Below are 22874 nucleotides of genomic sequence, written 5' to 3' on the forward strand. Positions count from 1 at the left end.
CAGGTGGAGACAGCAGAGCATAGAAGGGGCCTCTATGGCAACTAAGAGGCAGGCATGTATCCACCAGGGAAGAGAAATGGATTACTCGATCCCGCTCATTGTTTGGGGATAGATCTAGATAGCTGGTTCTCAAACCTTACACAAAAATTAATGCTAGATTGGTTACACAATAACAGGTTAAACAGTAATGCATTAAAACGGTAGTGAGAATCTGGGCAAAGCCTACCCTTGCACACATAAGCCCAGCAAGGGACTGCTCTCTACGCACTCCAGCAAGCCAGGCCCTGAGGAAAGGACAGGTGGATGTCACAACACGAGAAAACTTCCATGTGCAAACTGCAAACTGCAAGACAGTTATCTGCACACAAGGCATAGGAGAAGTTACTGTGCTTTAGAGACTGCCTATCCATCAGGAAAAGCAAACATCTCCAATAAAAAGGGACCAGTGGAGGCACTGTGGCTCACGCCTGTAATCTCAGCACTATGGGAGGCTGAGGTGGGCGGATCACGAGGTCAGAAGATCGAGACCATCCTGGCTAACATGGTGAAACCCTGTCTCTATTAAAAATACAAAAAATTAGCCGGGCGTGGTGGCGGGTGCCTGTAGTCCCAGCTACTCAGGAGGCTGAGGCAGGAGAATGGCGTGAACCCGCGAGGCAGAGCTTGCAGTGAGCGGAGATCGTGCCACTGCACTCCAGCCTGGGCGACACAGCGAGACTCCGTCTCAAAAAAAAAAAAAAAAAAGGAACCAGTGGAAAACATCAATGTCACACCAACATACGCAGATGCTGAGACTCGCGTATAAATCCTTAGGAGCCCGGGTAAGATTAAACTTCCTACAGTGCCCACGGCCACAGGTGCAGAGTGAAGTCGCGCTCACAGTCTTTTGACCACGCTTTAGACTGATAGAACCTTCCCCAAGAGCGCTCCAAGAATACACAACTGAGAACAAAAACACGCTTACAACCTGAAAACATAACTTTCTGGCATTTAACTGAAGGGAAAACTAGGCCAACCATGTGTGTGTACAGCATTGTTTAGAACTGTTCACCCTTTAACATGGGCCATGAAACCACCGCATGCCTGTAAAAGGCATCACGCGGGTAAACGCCGCCTAGCCAGGGAGTGCAGTGCCGTCGGCCACCGAAGATGATGGGACCAACACCATGTGTGGCAGGCTGGGCTTGAAGAACTAACCATGCTATTTTAATAAGCAGCGGGGATACATGAGACAGTGCCTGTGTGTACACAGTGTGGCTCAGGGTGTGGATGCCTGCATGCATGGGTTACAGTCTAAAGAATATGTTCCCCAAGGGCCAGGCGTGGTGACTCATGCCTGTAATCCCAGCACTTTGGGAGGCTGAGGCGGGTGGATCACTTGAGGTCAGGAGTTTGAGACCAGCCTGCCCAACATGGAGAAACCCCGTCTCCACTAAAAATACAAAATTAGCTGGGCATGGTGGCCCACACCTGTGATCCCAGCTACTTAGGAGGCTGAGGCAGGAGAATCGCTTGAACCCAGGAGGCAGAGGTTGCAGCGAGCCGAGATCCCGCCATTGCACTCCAGCCTGGGCAACAAGAGAGAAACTCTGTCTCAAAGAAAATAAATAAATACAAATAAAGAATATGTTCCCCAAAATGCTCAGAATGCTTATCCTTGAATTGTAAGATTAAGATGATTTTCTCATTTTTAAAAATTAGTTGTTAGCATCTCACTCTAATCCAGGCCAGAGCACAGTGGTGCCATCACAGCTCACTGTAGCCTCAAACTCCTAGTTCAAGCAATCCTCCCACCACAGCCTCCTGAGTAGCTGGGACTACAGGTGTGTGCGACCACACCTGACTAAGATCTTTTTTTTAGAGACAGGGTCTCACTATGCTGCCCAGGCTGGTCTGGAACTCTGGCGCTCAAGCAATCCTCCTGCCTCGGCCTCCCAAGTCACTGGGATCACAGGCATATGCCACCTCCCCCAGTTATTTTTATCACTCTTGTCTTTGCTGTCTTCTTTCTTAAATAAGCGTATATTGCATACATAATAAAAAATAAAGCTATTTTCATTTGGGGAAATTATGTTGCAGAAAAATATTTAATAACATAGATGTTCATGGCCTAGTTCAGAACAGAGAGGATGCTCCTGCTTTTAGATACACATGTGTGTCTGTGTGCACTCATGCCTGTAGAGATTGAAAGGACACACACAAAGCGTTGGCCATGGCCCCGGATAGGGTGTCTGTGATATGGTTTGGATCTATGTCTCTGCCCAAATCTCATGTTAAATTGTAATCCCCAATGTTGGAGGTGGGAGGTGATTGGATCCTGGGGGCAGACTTCCCCCTTTGGTGCAGTTCTCGTGGTCATAGAATTCTCACGAGATCTGGCTGTTTAAAAGTGTGTGGCAGCCCCTCCCCTTCCTCCCGCTCCAGCCATGTGAAGTGCCGGCTTCCCCTTCTCTTTCTGCCATGATTGTAGCTGAGCACATGCCACCATGCTTCCTGTGCAGCCTGCAGAACCCTGAGCCAATTAAACCTCCTTTCTTTATACATTTTCTGGTCTCTGATATGTATGTGTGGCAGTGCGAGAATGGATTAATACAGTGCGGATAATTGTCACTTACAGGTTCTTTCTTTTGCTTTATAGATATTCTCTAACTTTTATAGAATTAAGTGTACCATTAAATAAGTATCCATTAGCAGCTTTTTCCTTTCTAACAGAGGTAGTGGAAGCTGCAGGTGCCTACACCCACCCAGCATCCCAGACCCCCCTGACCAGGAACAGCTCTTGGCAGCAGGGAGCCAGCTCACACAGTTACGACCCTCCCAAGGTCAGCCTGTGGCCGGTGACCAGCTGATGCAGGGGTACAAAGGCCTGGCCCCTGCGTCCATTGGGAGCCCCTATGAAAAGCCACCCAGCGGTCAGCTTGTCCCTCTGCCCAGGCTTGTTGTTGACCCCTTACAGAAGCATTCCCCAGGGCACCCCCAACAAACCCCCAGCATGGAGCCCATCTTTGGCGAGACCAAGGAAGTCAGTAAAAAAAAATCACTGCAGGTGCAGCTGCTTTGACAGCCACAAGCCAGCCTGGAGCAGGGTCTCACCTGCTTGGCTCCAGCCCCGACACAGGCTCCCACCCTTCACACTCCCAGCTATTCTGCCCTCAGCAGCAAACCCCCATCATCCTTGTCCCTGGACGCTGTCCCCTTGTCCCCGGGGATGCTGTCGTCCTTCTCCAGGTCCGCCCCTCACTGCGCACCTTCCCCTGCCCTCTCCGTGAATTTCCACGCAGGCCACCCTCGAAGGCAGCACTGCTCCCTGTCATTTGCTCCAGGCCCTCCTTCCTCGCATTCCCAGTGATTTCCACAAACACCGTCATCCCCAGAACACTCAGCACACAGCAGACACTTCATAAGTGCACAGGGAACAAATGAGCACTGCAGACCCCAGTAGGAGCCTTGCACCCATGGGCACCTGAGCAGGGAGTGGAGCCTGCTGCCGTGGGCTCCTGGCAAGGTCCCAGAACAAGCCCCAGAGACCCAGGAGCTGCCCCCACCACCATCTCTGCAGCAGGCTCCGAATCCTGACCCTCACCCGCCTCGCCCACCAGGATGGCCCAGGCCAGGCCCCATGGGAGGCCAGGCGAGATCAAAGCCAGGGGCAGAGGCAGACACGGGCTCCACAAAAGCTCTGAGACTTTGCCCAGCTAGCGGCAGAGCACAGCACGGACTGTCAAAATCACCCTGTGGGGCCAATTTATTTCGAGGTCTCAAGGGAGACATTGCTACAAAGCATGACCCTAAAGGTGCAGAAATGCCTGCCTTAGGCTGGAAGATTCCCTGAGGTGGCTCAGGCAGGTGAGAAACCCACACAGTCCTGGGTCCTCCCCAAGCCTCGGATGTGCAGCTGCTGCTTCACTGAGATTCTTCTCTCCTCCTGGAAACTTCCTCCAGTTGTGTCACTGGAGGAGGAAAAGGTGTGGGGGAGGGGGAAGAGGGGGCTGGAGCTGGCCTCCCCCTAGGCCTGGCTCCAGAACTCGGCTATGTGGGGTGGCTGAGGACTGTGCTCTGTCTAGCGCTTTTGCAGGCAAGGAGACAGGATGCAGCAAGGCCTGAGGGCTATCTGCTGTGACTCTTCAAAGAGGGGCCTGCCAGACCCACCAAGTCCCATCCTGATGTCTACAAGCCAAAGAGCTGCGACCTCACTGAGGGCGCCTGTTATTAAAAGCCCCATTGGCTGGGCGTGGTGGCTCACGCCTGTAATCCCAGCACTTTGGGAGGCCGAGGTGGGTGGATCACGAGGTCAGGAGATCGAGACCATCCTGGCTAACATGGTGAAACCACGTCTCTACTAAAAATACAAAAAATTAGTCTGTAGTCCCAGCTACTCGGGAGGCTGAGGCAGGAGAATCGCTGGAACCTGGGAGGCAGAGGTTGCAGTGAGTGGAGATTGTGCCACTGCACTCCAGGCTTGGCGACAGAGCAAGACTCCATCTCAAAAGAAAAAAAAAAGCCCCCTTTTATGGAGGGGGAAGGAGGTCAGCAGCCATTCACTTCAGGCCGCAGGCCTAAGGGCAGGGGCTTTCCCAGACCCACTCCCATCCCCACCAGGCCGGGAACCCAGCCAGGTCCCAGGAGAGCGGTCACCACTGCACAGCTTCGCACACCAGCCTCGGCGATGCCCGCCACCCTTGCGGCACCGGGCCCTGGTCACACCAAGGAGGGGAAGAGGGGAGCGCGGGAGAGCAGGGTGTTTCTAGAAGCAGACACCTGTTGACATCCGCACTAAGACAGACATCTGAGACGGCAGGCTGGGAGGAAATTTCCTGAAGGAACCCCAAGGCCAACTGCCCTGTGGTCCAGAGGCACTGGTGTCCCGCAGAGCTCCCAGGTGTCAGTGAAGCCCCTGGTTGTCAGCAGAGCCCCCTAGGAGTTCAGTGAAGCTCCCAGGTGTCAGCAGAGCCCCCAGGAGTTCATGTTCCAGCTCTGCAGGGATGGGGTGGTGTCCCCTTCCAGGGCGAGGACAAGCATCATGCTGCCACAGTAGGTGAGGAAGAGCCAGGCTGCCTCAGTGGCCCCGATGCCCACCTCCCAACAGGCCCATCTGGAAATGTTGGAAAAGTGGCCTGAATCTGGAGAGATTTCGGGAAATGAGGGTGCCCCTCACCAGCACCCCAGACCTGCACCTTCACCCTCAGCAGCAGCGGAACCCTTGCCTCTCAGCCTGAGGGCCGACCTACCGATGGCTGCCAGGTCCCCGCAGTCCTTCTTGTGGAACTCGGTCCAGGCCTTGGTCTTGCAGTACTTGCTGCAGGTCAGGATCCCGTAGCAGCGAGGGCAGGGCAAGAGGCGGACCCCGATGGAGCGGCCACACTGGTAGCAGAACTTGAAGAAGGGAATTCTGCAACAGAGCCTCACAGTCAGCAGGCAGCCACTCCAGAACCTGCTTCCCCACAAACAGCCGCTGCCTGGGAGCTGTGCCTGGCCCTGAGCTCCTTGGCTATTCCCCACCGTCCCGCACTGTCCCTTGCGTTGGGCAGCCTTCACACACGGACAAAAGCCCCCAAGTCCTCATCCTGAGGATGTTCAGCACAGTGATATTTAGAATAGGAAACCAACACATTCCGAGCTCTGGGAACCACCTGTGCCCACCAGTAAGGGCTGGTTAAGTGAATGCACATCCATTCAGGAGACCGCCATGGAGCCACAAACACGACGATGGTGGGGAACTCCTAGGCACATAGGGAAATGTCTGTGGTACAGTGTTGCATGGGAGAAGTGACTCTTCGAGGGCAGGGCATGGAGCCTGCCTTTGGGGCGAGCCTCTAAGCACCAGTCTCCTCTGCTTTAGGAGGAGAAAGAGCCTCCCTGTCCTGCACCAGTCCCCTCTCCATCACCTCGCTGGGTTGCTCAGGGTTTATGAGGTGGGGATGCCGACAAGAATAGGGCCTGGTTCCTGCCCTCTCATCCCAGACGGGCACACAGGCACGTAAAGAGACTGTTCTGGAACAGCAGAGTGAGTGCAGTGTTGAGACTCCAAGGAGAGGCCAGCAGTGGAAGGAGGGGCTAAGAGGGTGCAGGTGTGCAGGCTCTGCCGCACAGCCAGCAGTCCAGGCAAGCCTCCACAGGACATCTTGCAGAAGCAAAGCCTGGGCTCAAACCCCACTTAGTGGCCGTCTCTAGGATGGAAGGTGGCCACCCTCCTGCAGGACATGGAACCCCTGTCCATGGGGTTCCCTGTCCAGCCCAGGGCAGCTCCATGAGTGTGCCCTATGACTCTGCACCCTCATCTGCAGGGTGCATCATCTGCACCTCATCTTGGTTGAAGCCCACAGCCTGCAACCAGGACTTCCTGGAGGAGGCCATGCCACTTGGGGATCAGATGGCATGGAGGCTGTCCCCGGATGAGGTGGTCAGGCCAGGCACAACAGCACTGTCCAAACCACAGGCTGCCATCCTGGAAAGAACCCAGCCCGCGGACACACTTACTGCCCCTGCTCCTTCACGTCCAGGCCCCTGAGCAGGCTGGGGCCCTTCTTCTTCATCCTGTGGCTGGGGATCAGCTCCGCTGCACGAAAAAGGGTCCCGCATTAGTACCCACGTGGTAGGGTGGGGGCCACCACTGCAGAAGCCACCTCCTTGGGCCCTCCCTGTGGTGCCTGCCTGCACTACTGGGGAGGCAGATAGGGGGAACCAAACCTTCGATGGCTCCATAGTGGGTGCGAGGACGCAGAGCGGGACGTGGACCTGGAGGCGCAGGGCAGTCCACAGGCTCCAGGGAGGGCCTTCACTCTTCAGTCTGCTGCTTCGCCTGTGTTGTGTCTTCTTTTTAATTCATTTCAAAGTGCTTCAAATTTCCCGTTTGGGTTCTTCTTAAATTTGTTATTTAGACATGTGTTATTTTATGTGAGTTTCCCAAATGTCCTTCTGTTAAGTCATTTCTAATTAAATTCTGCTGTGGTCAGAGTATATGAAATGTATTATTTCTATTCTCTTAACGTTATTAAGCGCTTATGATCTATATATGGGCTGTCCTGGAGAATGTCTCCAGTATACTTGAGAAGAACAAAGACTCTGTTCCTGTTGGGTAGAGTGTTCTAGAGATCCGATAAGTCTAACAGGCTTGTGTGGTTCAACTTCCTTTTTCCTTGGTGACCTTCTGCCTAATTTTTTGATCAGTTGTTGAAAGTGAGGACTTGACATTTCTGAATATTATTGTTATCTGTTTCTCCATTTCTGTGGCTTTTTGCTCCATATATTTGGGTGTCTGTGATTAGGTGCATATGGGTTTATAATTGTTGCATCTTCCTAATTGATGATCCTTTTATCATAAAATGTCCCTCTTTCTCACCAGTAGCATTTGTAAGTCTATTTTTTCTGATATTAGCAATTCCAGCCTTCTTGTGATTGCTGTTCCCATGTTAGTTTTTCATCCTTTTACTTTATCTGTTTGTATCATTGAATTTTTTTTTTCTTTTCGAGACAGAGTCTTGCTCTGTCACCCAGGCTAGAGTGCAGTGGTGTGATCTCCACTGGTTCAAGTGATTCTCCTGCCTCAGCCTCCTGAGTAGCTGGGATTACAGGCTTGCACCACCACACCCGGTTAATTTTTGTACTTTTAGTAGAGACAGGGTTTCACCATGTTGGCCAGGCTGGTCTCAAACTCCTGACCTCAGGTGATCCATCCTCCTCGGCCTTCCAAAGTTCTAGGATTACAGGCATGAGCCACCACACCTGGCCTGTATTATTGAATTTAACATGTGTCTCATGTAAATAGCACATAGATGGATCTTGTGTTTTTATCCAGTGTGACAATCTCTGCCTCTTGTTTTAATCTATTCACATTTAATGTTATTAATGATAAACTGTAGTTGGATTTACATTTGATACTTTGCATTTTCTTTTCTATATGTCTCAGAATTTTTCTGTTTCTTTATTCTTCTTTTACTCTTCTGCATCAAGTGGACTATTTTTGTTATTATTATTATACTTTAAGTTCTGGGGTACATGTGCAGAACGTGCAGGTTTGTTACCTAGGTATACACACGTCATGGTGGTTTGCTGCACCCATCAACCTGTCATCTACATTAGGTATTTATTCTAATGCTATCCCTCCCCTAGCCCCCCACCCACCAACAGGTCCCAGTGTGTGATTTTCCCCTCCCTGTTTCCATGTGTCCTCATTGTTCAACTCCGACTTATGAGTGGGAACATGCAGTGTTTAGTTTTCTGTTCCTGTGTTAGTTTGCTGAGAATGATGGTTTCCAGCTTTATCCATGTCTCTGCAAAGGACATGAACTCAGCCTTTTTATGGCTGCATAGTATTCCATGGTGAATATGTGCCACATTTTCTTTATCCAGTCTATCATTGATGGGCATTTGGATTGGTTCCAAGTCTTTGCTATTGTGAATAGTGCTGCAATAAATATACGTGTACCTGTGTCATTATAGTAGAATGATTTATAATCCTTTGAGTAGATACCCAGTAATGGGATTGCTGGGTCAAATGGTAGAGCTTGTATAGTGAAGACAATCTGAAGCAAAAAGAACAAAGCTGGAGGCATCACGCTACCTGACTTCAAACTATACTACAAGCCTACAGTAACTAAAACAGCATGGTACTGGTATCAAAATAGATATATAGACCAATGGAACAGAACAGAGCCCTCAGAAATAATGCCACACATCTACAACCATCTGATCTTTGACAAACCTGACAAAAACAAGAAATGGGGGAAATGATTCCCTATTTAATGGTGTTGGGAAAACTGGCTAGCCATATGCAGAAAACTGAAACTGGACCCCTTCCTTATACCTTATACAAAAATTAACGCAAGATGGATTAAAGATTTAAATGTAAGACCTAAAACCACAAAAACCCTAGAAGAAAACCTAGGCAATACCATTCAGGACATAGGCATGGGCAAGCACTTCATGTCTAAAACACCAAAAGCAATGGCAACAAAAGCCAAAACTGACAAATGGGATCTAATTAAAATAAAAAGCTTCTGCACAGCAAAGGAAACTATCATCAGAGTGAACAGGCAACCTACAGAATGGGAGAAAATTTTTGCAATCTATCCATCTGACAAAGGGCTAATATCCAGAATCTACAAAGAACGTAAACAAATTTAGAAGAAAAAAACAACCTCCTCAAAAAGTGGGCAAAGTATATGAACAGACACTTCTCAAAAGACGACATTTAGGCAGCCAACAAACATGAAAAAAAGCTCATCATCACTGGTCATTAGAGAAATGCAAATCAAAACCACAATGAGACACCATCTCATGCCAGTTAGAATGGCAATCATTAAAAGTCAGGAAACAGCCAGGCACGGTGGCTCATGCCTATAATCCCAGCACTTTGGGAGGCTGAGGTGGGTGGATCACGAGGTCAGGAGATCAAGACCATCCTGGCTAACACAGTGAAACCCCGTCTCTACTAAAAACACAAAAAAGTAGCCGGGCATGGTGGCATGCGCCTGTAGTCCCAGCTACTCGGGAGGCTGAGGCAGGAGAACGGCGTGAAACTAGGAGGTGGAGCTTGCAGTGAGCCGAGATCACGCCAACGCACTCCAGCCTGGGCGACAGCGAGACTCCGTCTCAAAAAAAAAAAAAAAAAAAAAAAAGTCAGGAAACAACAGATACTGGAGAGGATGTGGAGAAATAGGAATGCTTTTACACTGTTGGCAAGAGTGTAAATTAGTTCAACCATTGTGGAAGACAGTATGGTGATTCCTCAAGGATCTAGAACAAGTGGATTCTTGTTAATGTAATGTCTTAATTTATCTAATAATTTTAAACTATATTTTTGAGTTCTTTCCTTAATGGTCACATCAGCCTTTACCATATGAATCTTCTTTTTTCTTCTTTTCTTTTTGAGACAGATTCTCACCTTGTCACCCAGGCTGGAGTGCAGTGGCGTGATCGTGGCTCACTGCAGCCTCAACCTCCCAGGCTCCAGTGATCCTCCCACCTCAGCCTCTTGAGTAGCTGTGACTACAGGCACACGCCACCATGTGGAGCTCATTTTTTAAAAAATGTTTGTAGAGACTGGGTCTTGCCATGTTGCCCAGGTTGATCTTAAACTCCTGGGCTCAAATGATCCTTCTGCCTCAGCCTCCCAAAGTGCTGGGATTATAGACGTGAGCCACCATGACTGGCCTACCATATGAATCTTGACTGGTCATAATCAGCTTCAGACCTATACTAACAGCAGTGAAATATTAAAAAGTTATTCCTATATAGCTCTATTTCCTTTTCTGCCTTTTTGTGATATTATTACACATTACATCTATAAAGGTTATAAATCCAACATTATAAGATTATTACTTTATATAATTTTGTGTATTCTAAAGAAGCTGAGAGAAGGAGAAAATGTATATATTTATAGCTTTAGTTATATTAAAATTATTTACCATTTCTGGATCTTCATTTCGTCTTCTCAATTTGAGTTACCATTTGGAGTCATTTCTTACCACAACAGAACTTTCCTCCTGCCCACTTCCTTTGTACTGCTATTGCCAAATATAATACGTTTCTGTATGTTACGGGCATACACACACATGCAACCACACACGCATGCACACACACATAATATATAAATTCAGTGCATACATACATATATACAAATTGCTTACATATAAATTATTTTTAAATTGCTTTTAAAGTCAATTAACAAAGAAGAAATATGCATTTATATTCTTCTTTACAATTAACTTTGCCAATGCTCTTTGTTCATGTGTATTTAATTCCCACCTTAAGTCACTTGCTTTCAAAATACCTTTAGTATTTCTTGTAAGGGAAGGCTATAACAACCAATTCTCACAGGTTTTATCTGGAAATATGTCGATTTCATTTTCATGTTTGCAAGTTAACTTGCTGGATATAAGATTCTCAGTTAGCAGTTTATCTAACTCTGAGCACTTTGTTTTTTGTTTGGTTACTTTTAATTTTCTTTAAATAGAGACTAAGTCTCACCACGTTGCCCAGGCTGGTCTCAATCTCCTGGGCTCAAGCAATCCTTCTGCCTCAGTCTCCCAAAGTGCTGGTATTACAGGCATGAGAGCCACCATGTCCATTGAGCACTTTGAATATGACATCCCACTGTCTTGAGTCTCCTCTAACAACCCTCCATTGCATCCTTTTATTATTATTATTTACACAAATTTGTGGAGCACATCAAAAAGTTTTATGACATGTATATACTGTGTAGTGATCAAGTTAGGGTATTTGGGTGTCCATCACCTGAATAAAATACATTTTTGTTAAGTATAGTCGTTCTACTCTGCTCTAAAATATTGACTTTATTTCTTCTATCTTACTGCATCTTTGTACACTTTAAACCTCTTCTCTTCATCCTACCCACTTTCTCTACTCACCCTTCCCAGTCTCTGTTACCTATTTTTCTACTCTCTACCTCCATGTGTTCAAAATGTTTAGCTCCCACATATAAGTGAGAACATATGATATTTGTCTTTTTGTGTCTGGCTTATTTCACTTAAAATACTAACCTCCAGTTCCACTTGTGTTGCTACAAATGACATGATTTAATTCTTGTCTATGTCTGAATAATGTTCCATTGCATATATATACCACATTTTCTTTATCCATTTCTTTGCTGATAAACATTTAGGTCAGTTCCATATCATAGCTATTGTGTATTGTGCTGCAATAGATAGGCAAGTGCAGATACTCCTTTGATATACTGATTTTTTTCCCCTTTGGATAGATAGTAGTGTGACTGCTGGATCGAATGATAATTTTGTTTTTTTTTTTTTTAGAAATCTTCATACTATTTTCCATAGTGCCTGTACTAGTTTACATTCCACCAACAGCATATAAGAGTCCCCTTTCCTTGGCATCCTTTCCACCATCTGTTATTTTTGGTCTTTTTATAATAACCATTCTGACTGATTTGCATTTCTGATGATTAGTGATGTTGAGCTATTCATTTTTTTTAGGCATAAGACAAACAGATGAGCATTTTTTCATACACCTACTGGCTGTTTGTATGTCTTCTTTTGAGAAATGTCCATTCATGTCCTTTACCCAAGTTTAATAGGATTATTTTTTCCTGTTAAATTGTATGAGTTCCCTGTGTATTCTGAATATTAGTCTCCTGTCAGGTAAATAGTTTGCAAATGTTTTCTCCATTCACCAGGTTCTCTTCACTATGTTGATTATTTCTTTCATTGTGTAGAAGTTCTTTAGTTTTATTAAATCCCATTTGTCTATTTTTGGTTTTGTTTCCTGTGTATTTGAAGTCTTAGTCATACCTTCTTTGCCTAGATCAATGTCCAGGAGAATTTGCCCTAAATTTTGAGTATTTTTATAGTTTCAAGTCTTGTGTTCAAGTCTTTAGTCCATGTAGAGTCTATTTTTATATATGGTGAGAGATAAGGGTCCACTTTCATTCTTCTGCACATGGCTATCCAATTTTCCCAGCACCATTTATTGAAGAAGTGTCCTTTCCCCAATGTATGTTCTCATCAGCTTTGACAAAGATCAGTTGGCTGTAAATATATGGCATTATTTCTGGGTTCTTTATTCTGTTTCATTGGTCTGTGTGTCTATTTGTATATCAGTACATGCTGTTTTGGTTACTATAGCTTTGTAGTATATTTTGAATCCAGGTAATGTGATGTCTCCAGCTTTGTTCTTTTTATTCCAGACTGCTTTGGCTATTTGGGATCTTTTTTGGTTCTATATGAATTTTAGGATTGTTTTTTCTGTTTTTGTGAAGAATGGCACTGGTATTTTGATAGGGATTGTATTGACTCTGTAGATTGCTTTTGGTGGTATGGTCATTTTCACAATATTAATTCTTCCAACCCATGAACATGGGATGTCTTTCCATTTTTGTGTGTGTCCTCTTCAATTTCTTTCATCAGTGTTTTATAGTTTTCCTTATGGAGATCCTTCACCTCCTTGGTTAAATTTATTCCTAAGTATTTTTTTGTAGCCATTGTAAATGTGATTGCCTTCCTGATTTCAGTCTTGGCTAGGTCTTATTGGTGTATATAAAAGCTACTGATTTTTTGTATTTTAGTTTTGTATCCTGCAATTTTACTGAATTCATTTATCAAATCTAAGAGTGTTTTGGTGGAGTCTTTAGGTTTTTCTAGATATAGAATAATATCATCAGTAAAGAGGGACAATTTGACTTACTCTTTTCCAATGTGGATGCCTTTTATTTCTTTCCCTTGCCTGATTCCTCTGGCTAGGACTTGAAGTACTAGGTTGAATGGGAGTGGTGAAAGTGGGCAACCTTATCTTATTACAGTTCTTAGAGGAAAGGCTTTTAATTTTTCCCTATTATGATGATGTTAGCTGTGGGCTTGTCATATATAGCCTTTATTATTTTAAAGTATATTCCTTCCGTGCCTGGTTACTTAAGAGTTTTTATCAGCTGGGCATGGTGGCTCACACCTGTAATCCCAGCACTTTGGGAGGCCAAGGCAGGCGGATCACCTGAGGTCAAGAGTTCGAGACCAGCCTGACCAACGTGGCAAAACCCCGTCTCTAATAAAAATACAAAAAAATTAGCTGGGCATGGTGGCAGGCACCTGTAATCCCAGCTACTCTGGAAGCTGAGGCAGGGAGAATTGCTTGAACCTGGCAGGCAGATGTTGCAGTGAGCTGAGATTGTGCCACTGCACTCCAGCCTGGGCAACAGAGCAAGACTCTGTCTCAAAAAAAAACAAAAGAGTTTTTATCATGAAGATTTGTTGAGTTGTATCCAGTGCTTTTTCTGCATCTATTGAGATGGTTATATGGTTTTTGTCCTTCATTCTGTTGATGTGATGTATCACATTTATTAATTTGCATATGTTGAACTATCCTTGCATGCCAGGTATAAGCCTCACCTAATCTTTTGAAAGTGCTGTTGGATGTGGCTTGCTGGTACCGTATTGAGAATTTCTGCATCTAGATTAATCAGGAATATTGACCTGTAGATTTTCTGCATGTGTCCTTGTCTGCTTTTGATATCAGGGTGACAATGGCCTGATAGAATGATTTAGGGAGAATTCCCTCCTCCTCAGTTTTTTGGAATGGTTTCAGGAGGATTGGTATTATATCTTCTTTATATATTTGGTAGAAATCAGCTGTGAATCCATCTGGTCTTGGGCTTTTCCTCGTTGAGAGACTTTTTATTGCTGATTCAATCTTGCTACTCATTATTGCTCTGTTCAGGTTTTCTAGTTATTCCTCATTCAATCTTGGTAGACTCATGTTTCCAGGAATTCATCCATTTCCTCCGGGTTTTCCAGTTTTTCATATAGTCTCTGATGATCTTTTGTATTTCTGTGGTATCAGTTGTAATATCTTTCTCATTTCTGATTTTACTTACAGAGATTCATTTCTTCAAATAAGATATGAAAGAAGAAATTTATTCTCTTTTCTTGGTTAGTCTAGCTAGCAGTTTATCAATCTTGTTTTCAACTTTTTAAAGAATCAACTTTTTATTTCATTGATTTTCTATTTTTTCTCTATTTCATTTAGTTCTGCTCTGATCTTTATTTTCTTCTTCTAATTTTGGATTTGATTTGTTCTTGCTTTTCTAGTTCCTTGAGGTGCATTGTTAGATTGTTAGTTTGTAATCTTTCTACTTTTTTGCTGTAGGCATTTATTGCTATAAACTTCCCCTCTTAGCCCTGTTTTTGCTGTATCCCACAGGTTTTGGTATATTGTGCTTCTATCTTCGTTTGTTTCAATACATTTTTTTATTTCCATCTTAATTTCTTCATTGACTCAATATTAATTCGGAAGCATGTTTAATTTCCGTGTTTGCAAATTTGTATATACATAGTTGTATATATTTGTATAGTATACATATTTAAATAGCATAAATTATGCATTTGTATAGTTTACAGAGTTCTTCTTGGTACGGACTTCTAATTTTACTCCATTGTGGTCTGAGAAGATACCTGATATGATTTTGATCTTTTAAGTTTGTTGAGACTTGTTTTGTGGTCTAACATATGGTCTATCCTGGAGGATGTTCCATGTGCTGATGAAAAGAATATATATTCTGCATTTGTTAGATAAAATGTTCTGTAAATGTCTGTGAGGACCATTTGGTCTGATGTCCTGTTTCAATCCAATGTTTCTTTATCTTCTGTCTAGATAATCTGCCTAATGCTGAGAGTGTGGTATTGAAGACCCCTATTATTACTGTATTGCAGTATATATATCTGCCTTTAGATTAGTAATATTTGCTTTATGAATCTGGGTGCTCCAGTGTTGGGTGCATATATATTTAGGGTTGTTATATCCTCTTGCTAGATTTATCCCTTTATTGTTATATAATGACTTTGTCTTTTTTTTTTTAACTCTTCCTGACTTAAAGTCCATTTTATCTGATATAAGTATACCTAGTTACTCCTGCTCACTATTAGTTTCTGTTTGCTTGGAATATCTTTTTCATCCCCTCATTTCAGTCTATATGTGTCTTTAATGATAAGGTGAGTTTCTTGTAAGCAGAATCATTTTTTGATCACGGATCATTTTTAATCCACTTAGCTATTCTGTCTTTTAAGAGGATAATTTAATTTGTTCATGTCCAAGGTTATTCTTGATATGTAAGGCTTTGTTCCCATCATGTTGTTTTCTGGTTGCTTCATATACTTCTTGTTCCTTTCTTATAGTGTGGTGTTGTGCTTTGGTGGATTTCGGTAGTGGTAGCATTTGAGTTCTGTCTCTTCCTCCTTTGTATAACTGCTTTGCCAGTGACTTTTATACTTTTGTGTATTTTCATAATGGTAAATGTTGTCCTTTAGCTTCTACGTTTAGGACTCCCTTGAGCATTTGTAGAACTAGTCTAGTAGTAATGAATTACCTCAGCATTTGTTTGTCCAGGGGTGACTTTATATCTCCTTCATTTATGAAAGACAATTTTGCTGGATATAGTATTCTTGGGTGACAGTGTTATTTTTCTTTCACCATGTTGAATATACCATCCCATTCTCTTATGGCCTGTAAGGTTTCTGCTGAGAAATTTGTTAGTCTTAAGGAATTTCCTTTATGGGTGACTAGATGCTTTTCTCTTGCTGCTTTTAAGATTTTCTCTTTGACTTTAGACAGTCTGACTATAATGTGCCATGCAGAAGATCTTTTGTGGTTGTATCTTCCTGTGGTTCATTTGAACTTCCTTTATCTGAATGTCTATATCTCTTGCTAGACTTGAGAAGTTTTCATCTATTATTTCATTAAATTAGCTTTCTTTTAAAAAAAACTGATTTATTTTTAGAGATAGGGTCTTGCTCTGTCACCCAGGCTGCAGTGCAGTGGCACAATCCTAGCTCACAGGAACCTTAAACTCCTGGGCCCAGCCTCCCAAGCAGCTAGGACTATAGGTGCATGCCATGACACCCAGCTAATTTTTTTTCTTTTTTGTAGAGATAGGGTCTTGCTATGTTGCCCAGGGTGGTCTCAAATTGCTGGCCTCAAGCAATCTTCCCACTTGGCTTCCCAAAGCACTGGTATTATAGGTGTAAGCCACCACACCTGGCCCTAATTCATTAATACATTTTCTAATCCTTTGTTTCTTTGCCCTTAAGGATACCAGTAATTTGCAAATTTAGTTGCTTTATGTTGTCCTAAATATCATGAAGCCTTTGCTTATTTGTTTTTATTATTTTTTCTTTACCTTCATCTGATTGGATTATTTCAAAAGACCTGTCTTCAAGTTTTGAGATTTCCTCTGTCTCATCTAGTCTATTGTTGATGCTTTCAAATGTATTTTGTATTTCTTTCAATGAATTCTTCAGTTCCAGAATTTCTGTTTGGTTATTTTTAAAAATACCTCTTTGATAAACTTCTCATTCATATCCTGAATTCTTTTTCTAATTTATTTGTAATGTTTGTTCAGTATTCTTTTCTATTTTAGATCCTTTAAAATCAATTATTTCGATTTTTTTTTTAATTTGAGATAGAGTCTCACTCTGTCGCCCAGACTGGAGTACAGTGGCATGATCTCAGCTCACTGCAACCTCTGCCTCCCGGGTTCAAGCAATTCTCCTGCCTCAGCCTCACGAGTGGCTGGGATTACAAGCATGCACCACCACACCCAGCTCATTTTTGTACTTTAGTAGAGACAAGGTTATAAATCCATAAATCTTTATTTCTATGATCTCTCGTCTCCGCACACAGGGAGAAAAACCCACAGACTCTGTAGGGCTGGCCCCTACAACCTACTCTCCTCTTCCTTATATTGGGAATTCACTCCTGATGCCCAGCCAAACCCAGCCAGAGAGGCTGCCTCTCCTCCTTCCCCACTTTTGGTGTTCCATCACTTCTTTGTTGAGTTCCAGCATTCTCCCTTGGATAATGTACTTTGAGTGTGACTGTCTATACACTGCTGTGGTTCTACTAAGTGGAGGAAGTGGGTATGAAATGCTTCTTATCAGCCATCTTGACCACCCTCCAACCAATTTCTTCTGATGAGATGCCGGCTAGCTGTTAATCTTACTGGGATTCCCTTGTAAGTTTTGAGTTATTTTTCTCTTGCTGCTTTCAATGTTTTCTCCTTGTCTTTGACTTTCAGTATTTTAACTCTGATGTGTCTGTTTTACAAATCTCTGTTTTATCCTACTTGAAACTCCATTAAGCTACCTAGATAAATTTTTAAATATGCTTAGAAAGTTTTTATCTATCATTTCTCCAAATATTTTTCCTGCTCCTTTCTCTCTCACCTCTGCTTCTGGTACTCAAATTAAATGTATATATATATATATAGGTGTGCTTGATGGTGTCCACTTTCCCCTAATGATCTCTTCATTTCTCATCATTCTTTTTTCTCTCTTGTTGGTCTCCCACTTTTCTCTGAGGATCTGTTCATTTTCCTTCATTCTTCTCCCTCGGGGCTGGATATTACTATCTGTTTGCTTATTTGGTTATTGGGTTAATCGTGTGAAATCCATTTCTCCCCTACAGTATAAAGCTTCTGATGTTCCTTCTCATGGAAGGCAGGCTTGCGTTTGTTCATAGTGACCCTAAGGTGACAGTGGTTTGGACAAGGATCCCTTTGACTGTCTCCTTCATGACCATACGCTCCTGTTTAGTTCTGATAACAGTGCCCTAGGGTAAAAATGGCTTCCTAGACTGATCCAATTAGATCAGAGCTCATTGAAGGGATAGTTCCCAAGGTCAGTATTGAAGATTGGTTCTGACCACAGGAGTGCTCTTCCCAGCTATCTTTCCTCGTTTTTCTCTGGCATAATTTATAGTTAATACAAACTATGGTATATAATTGCTGGCAGATTATAGTTTCACCTATATTTCCAGTGAGTTTACCAATCTTCTTGATATTGCCCATCATCACCTCCAGTAATTCTGAGTGCACCACTTCCTGGACATCTTGGAAGCTGAGGATAAGAATGGAGCCGCCACCTCCTGGCCATCTTGGAGCCACACTAAGTCTGGAGCAACAGGAACTTAGCCTCAGCAACAGGTAGCTGGGGGCAGGATGAGAATTATTGACATCTATGCCCTCTTCTACTGTGTTCTTGGCTGTACTAGTCTGGAATAGAGTTTCTGCCTCCCTGAGCTGGGAGAGTGAAAAGGAAGGTAGATCTTGGTTTAATACCACAGACATTCTCTGTTCTTACTGAATTTTAAAGGATTTTATTGAATAAATGTTTCTTTAAATGCTGTGTGCTCTTTAGATCAGTCCTTGGGGTGTGTGAGACTTGTTATGACCACAGGAAGGCTTCTCCTCTCTCTCTTTTCTTAGTTTTCTCTAGCAATTAGCCATTCTATTGTTTAGTCTGTTACTCCAGTGAATTTACCAATCTCCTTCCAATTGCCTCTCAACATTAGGCTTGAAACTGTCCTTGCTCTGTTAAAAATGAAATCGGTTTCTTTGTGATGAGGTGTGAAGCTCACTGTTTTATGGTGTGTCTCTCCCCTGGGCAAAATCACTGAGCCAAGGCTGTGGAGCTGGGGGTCAGGACAATGGGATACTTCTCCATAAGTGACACCTCCGTTTTAGGACCTAATCTCTGATGGAAAGGAGGAGGCAGTAGACGTGGGTCTTCTCAACTTGCCTCTCCCTGCCTGGTCCTCCGCCCATAGGCCAGTACAAGCCTGATTAGAACCCCAGTATCCTCAGGGGTGTCATGCCCAAGGCAGAGCCTGTATCCCCCAAGAGGGGCTCTACACAAATGGAGGCCTCACCTTGCAGGCACCCTGGCCAGAAAGTAGCTTCAGCAAAGGTGCATCCATGTGTGCTGGTGGGTGAGCCACGTGGGGGGAAGTTTATGTTTGTGTCGAGGGGAGGTTAGTATGTGTGTGTTGGGGGGGACATATGGGAGTGGCTTGTGGCGGTGTACCTGTGTAAGGCATGGGTGGCAGTGGATGAATTGGTATATATGTGAGGACTGGGGTTGGATGGGGCAGGTGTTGGGGGTGGGGTGGGGGGGTTTATGCATGGGTGGGCACATGTGTGACAGCACATAATTGAGTTTGGGAGGTGGGTGTGGGGTGTCCGTATGTGTGTGGAGATGTATGCAGATCGTGGTCGGGTGGGATGTGGGGAAGCAGTGTGCTGTGTGGGTGGAGACAGGCATGTGTGTGGGTAGGTGTGCAGATAGCTGTGGGGGTGGAACTGAGGGATTTCAGGGCGTACATGCTGAGGAGTATGCAAGTATGTGGGTGGGCATGTGGCTGGTAAATATTTGTGGGGACACAAGCATGCGATGTGGTTTGGATGTGTGTCCCCTCCAAATCTCATGCTGAACTGTGGGGCCCCCCGTGGGAGGTGGGGCCTGGTAGGAGGTGGCTGGATCGTGGGGATGGATCCCTCATGAGTAGCTTAGTGCCATCCCCTTGGGGATGAGTGAGTTCTCAGTTAGTTCACAGGAGAGCTGGGAGTTTAGAAGAGCCTGGGACATCCCCGCCTTCTCTCTCTCCCTCCCTGTCTTGCCATGTAATGGACAGGCTCCCCTTCGCCCTCCACTGGGAGTGGAAGCTCCCTGAGGTTTCTCCGGAAGCAGATGCTGGTACCGCACTTCCTGTGCAGCCTGCAGAACCACAAGCCTATTAAACCTCTTTTCTAATTACCCAGTCTCAGCTGTTCCTTTACAGCAATGCAAACGGACTAACAGCATGTGGAAGTGTGTGGGGCAGAGCACTGTGTGCTGGGAAGGCACCTGGGGTGTTGCTCAGTGGGGGACTGTGTGGGGCTGTAGGGGGCTACTGCATGCTAAGGACTCAGTATGGGGGTGGGATCAGCAGGTTCCTGTGTGTGTGTGCGCACACATGTTAACACGTGACAGGTCTTTATGTGAGGAGAGGATGGGTGTGGGTATCGGTGTGTGGATGTGTAAGTGGGTCTCTGTGTGCAAGGTAGACAAGAGTAGGTAAATGTGAGGGTGGGAACATGAGGGGGTATGTGGGGGTGGGGGTGGCAGTGAGTAGGTGGGTGGGGATGTCGGGATGGGGAGTATGTGGGGGTGGGGGGTGAGTAGGTGGGTGGGGATGTGGGGGTGGGGATGTGGGGGTGGAGAGTATGTGGGGGTGGGGGTGGGTAGGTGGGTGGGGATGTGGGGGTGGGGAGTGAGTATGTGGGGGTGGGGGTGACCAGGTGGGTGGGGGGTGGGTATGTGGGGGTGACTAGGTGGGTGGGTGTGGGTATGTGGGGGAGTAGATATCAGTAGGTGGATGGTGCATTTGTGGAGCGGGTGCATGTGGGGAGCTGGGGACATGTGGGGGTGTGCAGGATGCACCCTGTAGGGGTGTGACCACGCAGGAGAGCACCACCCCAGGCCCCGTGCCCACATTCCCCATGCTGGATGGACTGGCAGTCCTGACAGGGCTCCTGCAGCAGTGCCTAGTTCTCTCCTGGGCATGGGGCCCCTCTGACCTGGGCCCTGGCCCTAGGCCACCAACTCCTCTTCTAGTGCCCTGGCCCTAGGCCACCAACCCAGTCCAGACCCCCTTCTCAGTCTCTCCTGCACGAGCTCCTTGGAGGACAGGACACAAAGGGGCCACGCCGACGAGCCCAGCCCCAGGAAGGCCCCTCCAGAGCCCCAGGGGGTCCAGATCTCCAGGGATCACAGCCCCAGGCACGAGGCCGGAACCCCGCCCTGTGGAGCAGAGCAGAGCAGGGCCCACTGCTCACCTCTCTTGCACAGGTACAGCCACGTGGGGTCCCACTGGCTCTCCTTGGCGAAGACAGCCTGGCGTAGCTGCAAGCCCATGTACTCCAGGAGCCGCTTCCGCGCCAGGAACGTCTCACGCTCTGCCGGCATCAGCGTGTGGAAGGGGCAGTGGGCAATCTTCCGGTCCTGCAGCAGAACACCAGGGTCACCACAGGGTCCCGGGCCTGCCCCTCACTGCTGGGGTGACTCTCGGTGATCGAGGGCCCCTCTCGGCTCTTGTGATGTATAACTGAGGACGAACCCAGACAGACACACAAAGCTGGGAGCACATACAGCTGCACCTGGCATGAGCTCAGCACTTTGCGGGGTTCACCTCTGCCGCCGAGGGGCTGCTCTGGGGGAGGCGCTAGGAACCTTGAGCCCAGCTTTGCCCCAGAGAAGCTAATGCCCCAGCCGGGGGCCCTGCACGTGACCCACACTCCCCCTCCTTCCTCCCGGGAGGCTCACCACCTACCTGGAAGAATCTGAAGTAGCCATAGTCCACGGCTGTGCCCACCGCCTCCTTTTCCCCCTGCCTGAGCATCACAGGCTTCAGGATGTCGGCCCCGTGACTGATGAGTTGATCAATCTGTGGAGAACAGAACCAGGTCAAACACGCAAGGACACCCCAGCTACTGGGAGCAGCAGAAGCACCGCCTGAGAAGGGCCATGGTCACCTGCAGTCCCTACCGAGGCCACCCTTGCAGGTGTGCGGGAATGCCCATGAGACAAACGGGGAGAGGGAGACAGAGACAGGGCTGACCTCCTGGACAAGGAGTAGGGGCTGAGCCTCGCCCTAATGATGTCACAGTGAAGTCAAGGCTAGGCCACAACTCGGGGAGCCCACCCTGGCACCCAACTCCCAGCCCCATAGAATCAATAGAGTCTGTGACATCCATTACAGTCCTGCTCCCCTCAGGCTGTCAGTGACATGAAGGCAGACACCAGGCAGCTCTTGTTCTTCATCAGATCCCAACACGCCATGGGGCATGTTGCTCAACAAGACAGTGAGTGCACGCGTATGCTTGTATGTAGATGTGTGTGGGGCAGAAGGCCAGTGTGTGTGCATGCATGGGTATGTGTATGTGTGTTCATGGGTGGGTGGGTGTGAGTGTGCCTACATGTATGTGGGCGTGTAGATGTATGTGTGTGTGTCTGCACGTGTGGGGCTAGTGGGTGTGAGTGTGTGGGTATGTGCATGCATGTTCATAGGTGGGTAGGTGTGAGTGTGCTTGCATGCATGTAGGTGTGTGTACAGTATGTGTGTGTGCATGCATGTGTGTCTGTGCATGAGTAGGGGCCAGTGTGTGTGCATGCATAAGGGCATGCATGTGTGTTTGTAAGTGCAAGTATGCCTGACAAATGTGTGAATGCATGCACCTGTGTGCATGTGTGCCTGACTTCTGGCAAACGTACCACAGCAATGGTCTCTGGCTCAATAGGTACAACAACCCCATCCAAAGCAAATATCATCTAAAGATGCTGCCCCTCCTGACATGGGAGGAGGCAAGTTCTATCAGGGGGCCTGGCAGACTCAGGGCAGCCTGTGTGAATGGATGAAAACCAGGCTATCATCTGTGGAAGGCTCACTGCTGTGTGCGTGGGTGCCTTGCTAGCCAAGTGCAAGCAGGGCCATAATTCGGGGAAACATGACTCCCCCAGTGAGATCCTCACACTGTGACATGCGTAACACACATTCCACACAAACACAGGAGCCCTGCATTCTCAGCAACACATGAGCAC

At 46.2% G+C, this 22874-nt stretch overlaps 1 protein-coding gene across 20 annotated transcripts in view; it reads right to left on the reverse strand.

The window, feature by feature from the left end:
- Positions 1–22874, reverse strand: part of ANKMY1 (ankyrin repeat and MYND domain containing 1) — a 96923-nt gene that overhangs the window by 14038 nt on the left and 60011 nt on the right. For 12 of the 20 annotated variants that reach the window (XM_063645328.1, XM_055291178.2, XM_055291186.2 and 9 more), the window contains 4 exons: positions 21607–21720; positions 21113–21278; positions 6478–6556; positions 3717–5389 (listed from right to left, as the gene is read on the reverse strand). In XM_063645328.1, coding sequence (XP_063501398.1) covers positions 5152–5389; positions 6478–6556; positions 21113–21278; positions 21607–21720 — 597 coding nt within the window. In that variant the 3' untranslated portion in view covers positions 3717–5151. Of the gene's footprint in view, positions 1–3716; positions 5390–6477; positions 6557–11750; positions 18830–21112; positions 21279–21606; positions 21721–22874 lie in introns of those variants that run through there. The other 8 variants (XM_055291188.2, XM_055291187.2, XM_063645330.1 and 5 more) reach the window with 3 other exon arrangements.

This window comes from Symphalangus syndactylus, chromosome 8, assembly GCF_028878055.3.
Source record: "Symphalangus syndactylus isolate Jambi chromosome 8, NHGRI_mSymSyn1-v2.1_pri, whole genome shotgun sequence".
Lineage (NCBI taxonomy): Eukaryota > Metazoa > Chordata > Mammalia > Primates > Hylobatidae > Symphalangus > Symphalangus syndactylus.